The sequence below is a fragment of the Monoraphidium neglectum genome, assembly GCF_000611645.1.
Source record: "Monoraphidium neglectum strain SAG 48.87 unplaced genomic scaffold scaffold02882, whole genome shotgun sequence".
Taxonomy (NCBI): Eukaryota; Viridiplantae; Chlorophyta; class Chlorophyceae; order Sphaeropleales; family Selenastraceae; genus Monoraphidium; species Monoraphidium neglectum.
The window spans coordinates 4612-8268 of NW_014010746.1; the positions used below are offsets into that span (position 1 = coordinate 4612).

The 3657-nt window shown below is 63.1% G+C and overlaps 2 protein-coding genes across 2 annotated transcripts in view; one reads left to right on the top strand and one right to left on the bottom strand.

Annotated features, from left to right (window-relative positions):
- MNEG_11733 (hypothetical protein) overlaps nucleotides 1-848 on the top strand; it is a gene marked incomplete at both ends in the record, with an annotated part of 3524 nt that extends 2676 nt beyond the window's left edge. The window contains one exon of the mRNA XM_014039795.1: nucleotides 830-848. Within this exon, the coding sequence (XP_013895249.1) occupies nucleotides 830-848 (19 nt within the window). The remainder of the gene's footprint in view (nucleotides 1-829) is intronic.
- An 860-nt stretch (nucleotides 849-1708) lies between these two features.
- On the bottom strand, nucleotides 1709-3164 carry MNEG_11734 (hypothetical protein; the record flags this gene model as incomplete). The annotated part of the gene is made up of 4 exons (XM_014039796.1): nucleotides 1709-2068; nucleotides 2283-2405; nucleotides 2667-2784; nucleotides 3082-3164. 4 exons carry the CDS (start codon nucleotides 3162-3164, stop codon nucleotides 1709-1711), a joined length of 684 nt encoding a protein of 227 aa, XP_013895250.1.
- Between the last annotated feature and the right edge of the window lie 493 nt (nucleotides 3165-3657).

Below are 3657 nucleotides of genomic sequence, written 5' to 3' on the forward strand. Positions count from 1 at the left end.
GGCTTTTCATCGCGCCGCCGCCGTTGATGCCCCCGTCGCCGCCGCCGCCCCCGCCGCCCCCGGCGTCGCCGCCGCCGCCGCCGCCGGCCGTCGAAGACACAGCCCCCAATGACACGGTTGCGGACGCCGCCGCGGCCGCGTCCACGGCATCCGCCGCCGCCGCGGCGTCGCCCGCGCCGGCCGCGCCGGCGGCGGCGGCGCCCAAGCTGCTGCTTGTTGCGCCCAGGGCGTCGCCGCTGCCCCAGCGGTCCCCACTGCCCAAGGCGTCGCCTCTTCCAAGGCTTGTCGCACCAAAGCTAGTGTCGGGCCGCGCGAGTGTCCCCCTCGCATCGCCAAAGCCGCCGGTGGTCGTGACCCAACCTCCTGCTGTGAAGGAAGCCGGGAGGAAGGTGTCCCCAAAAGTGATCTCCGTCACGCCGACCCCGCCCACAGTGTTCCTCAAGCCGGTCGTCAAGCCCTGAGCAGCCAGCACGTGCAGACAACAGGCGCCCTGCCCCTGTACGGGCCACATCGCGCCTGCGAGGGAGCAGGGCCTGCACCCTGCAACACGCCGGTCCGTGCATGGCCGCCCGATGGGCCGGCACCTTCCTGGCGCACCGACCGGTCCCCAACGCGAGACGCACTCGCAGTGCACAGCTCACGCCTGGCTGCCGCTCGCTCATTGCCAATATGGCACCGGCGCGTGGGGCTGGCAGGTGGTAGCAAGTGCGCGGCAGGCGGCGTCGTGGGCCCCAAATTTATTATCTTGTTTTGTGTAGTGGCAGGCACAGCGGGGCGTTTGTTGCACGCTGCCCACCTGTTTTCTTTTGCACACTTTGATTCTTCCCAGCCAGCGGCGCTGCGAGTGATGGCGCCGCGGACCAACGCTTTGCTGGGGCGGCCGCGGCATGGCCGGGATGGGAGTCCCCCTCGACCTTGACAGCCCGGCCGAAGCTGTGTTTGGGCTCTGTGGAACCCACGATGCAATTTTGGTATGACTGGTTCGCTTTTACTCTGTTCTTCTGCTTTCATTGTTTCATCTGCCCGTCAGACAGCTCGTACCCCATGCACCCGGCCTATGCCGGCACATCTGGTGGCGCGTGCCGGCGACGCAACACCCCCCAAACGGCCACATAGCAGCAGGACCAAGCCCTTGCCCACCATCGTTCCATCGTATTAACACAGATGAGACTGCTGCCTTTGCTTTCCTAGATGATGTCAGACAAGCAGGGATGAAGCGTTTGGAGGGCTTGCTGCCGGCCATGCTGCACGTTTGTTGGCAATCGCTGATCCTTGTCATACTTTACAGATTCACAAACCCCCCATCGAAGTGTGTGGAAATGGCGCAACAGATGCAGCGATGCACCCGCTTTTCACATGCTAGGGGGGCATCAGGGACGCTGTGGCGGGTTACACCTTGTGGTCGTGCCGCGCGCAGACGCATCACTGGCCGCAGCCACGCGTGCAAAACCTCCACCACCCAAAGCCCAGATGCGCGCCCACCACCAATTAGCAAAGCAAGCCTATCGGAAACAAGTGGGTACGGACCTGCGGCACGTCGACAGGGCTGCTGTGGTGCCCATACAGCAGCACGCAGCTTTGCCTTCAGAGGAAGGGTATGGGGCCCTTTCCTCGAGCCGTCACACACACCGGCCGCAGGCGCCGCCCGCCCCCCCTCCCCCAAGCCCGGGCGCTGCCGTGCAGCCCGGTCCCAGCGGCCTCGCAACGATCATACTTTTAGATCGCTCCAATCGTCCTCGTGGTTGCACTCCACGACCTGTACATTGTCGAGCCCAAACCCGAGGAAGTACGTATTCGTGCTGTACCGGAAAACGAACAGGATCCGCTTCCCCACGTACTGCTCCAGAGGCACCTCCGTCGCCATCGACTGCAGGTTGTGCGTGTGTGCGACGATGTTCGGCGACAGCACCGGCCCAAGGTATGCGTCACCGGCGGTTGCGCTGTACTGGTCAAAGACCTGGGCCGCGAGGTCCGAGTAGTTGCCCGGCGGCTTCAGCTTGTCGTAGTCATACAGGTCGACGCGGGCCTGGTGCTGCACGATGTCGCTGTGGTTTGCCAGCAGGGACATCTGGCGGCAAAACGCGGCGCGGCGCGGCAGGTGTGGGGGGTTTCGTTTTGGCAGCTCGGGAGACCCGTAGGGTCGGGGGTGAGCGCACTGAGGTCACATGGGGGGCGCGCTTGTGGTGTGCAGGTCCATTATGACATGTTTGAGACGTGGCATGGATACTGTGCACGGCCACTGTGCGAGGCAGGTGGGCTGGTTTGACCCAGGGTCAACACACCGTGTCAACGACAAAGTAGTAGGGCCAGGGGTTGTCCACAAACCAGTCGAAGTAGATCTTCTGACGTTTGCTGGTCACATTGAATGGCGCATTGTTCACCAGCGCGAAGGCGATGTTGCCTTTCTGTATTGTTGGATTGAGGGAGGAAACGAGTGGGTGTTTGCAAGTGCCAGTGGCTTAGTGAGTGTGTGTGTCTGTGAGAGAAAGAGGGGGAGAGAGAGAACATGTGTGCGAGCACACATCTGTGCATTCAGATGCAATACAGAGATAAAGAGAGACACACGCGCAGGTCTCCATGCAGGTGTGTATGTCAGTGAATCTGTTGTGGCACCTGCAACCTGGTCCACCCCTAATCATTAATCAAAGCGCGTTGGCAACAGCCACTGCGGTGCTGCGTGCCTGCCGGGTGCGGAAGTAGCGATTAGGGTTGTCGAAGGGGTAGCCTGGCCGTCCATCGTAAGAAAGGATGGAGCCGTTGTACAGACCTCCGCCACCAACAGTGCTGCGAGGGTGCACAGGGTGGGGGTGCGCTCGTGCTTAGAGGGCAGCATTGGAGGGATTGCATCAGTGATGTGCGGTTTGTACAAGTCAACAGATCCGGCAGCGACTGGGGCCGGGCACACGCTGCATGGGCACATGCAGCGGCGGCGGGAAGGGCTCGTCGCTCCACACGCTCCCTGCACTCAAGCGCAGCACAGACAGACCGGCGGCGCGCGCTGCGGCGCTGGCGAATTAAATCCTGCCACAGGCGAGTCGTGAGTTGGCAGATTGGTGACGGGTTGGTGCTGACAAGGCTCACCTGTTCTCCTTGAGCTTGGCCCAGCCAATCAGCTTTGTGGCCCCCAAACTCTTGTCCTTCTCAAAGTCACCGTTCAGCAGCATGGTTGCCTTGCAGGAGCCTGTAGCAGGAGGGCCGCGGGCGGGGCTGGTTGGGCCTCATAGGCGCACAGATCAAGCTGCGCACCCCTTGTGACGATGCAGCTCGCACCGCCCCTTGCATCCTCAAGCGTTTGCGGCCACAGCCCACTTCCAGCAGTCGCATGCTTTGACCCGGTTGGACCCGGTATCTGCCAACTGCAACAGCATGGTGGCATGTGCCAAAACCAAATGTACCTGCCTCATCCCAGATCCCATGCCCAATGCTCCTGGCGATCCGTGCCAGTCGCCACTTCAAAGCCCCGGTTGCGCGCGTTAGGGCATTAACCAAATCCCAGCCTGTCGCCGGCTTGCAGCGCAGTTTGTCGTGCAGCACCACCCACCGTTCTTGACCTCGGTCTCCATGTAGGTGAACGACGGCGGCGGCGGCGGCGGGCTCGGCGGCGCCGGCGGGGGGTTCGGCGGGCGCGGCGGCGCCGGGGGCCGCGCCGGCGGCGGC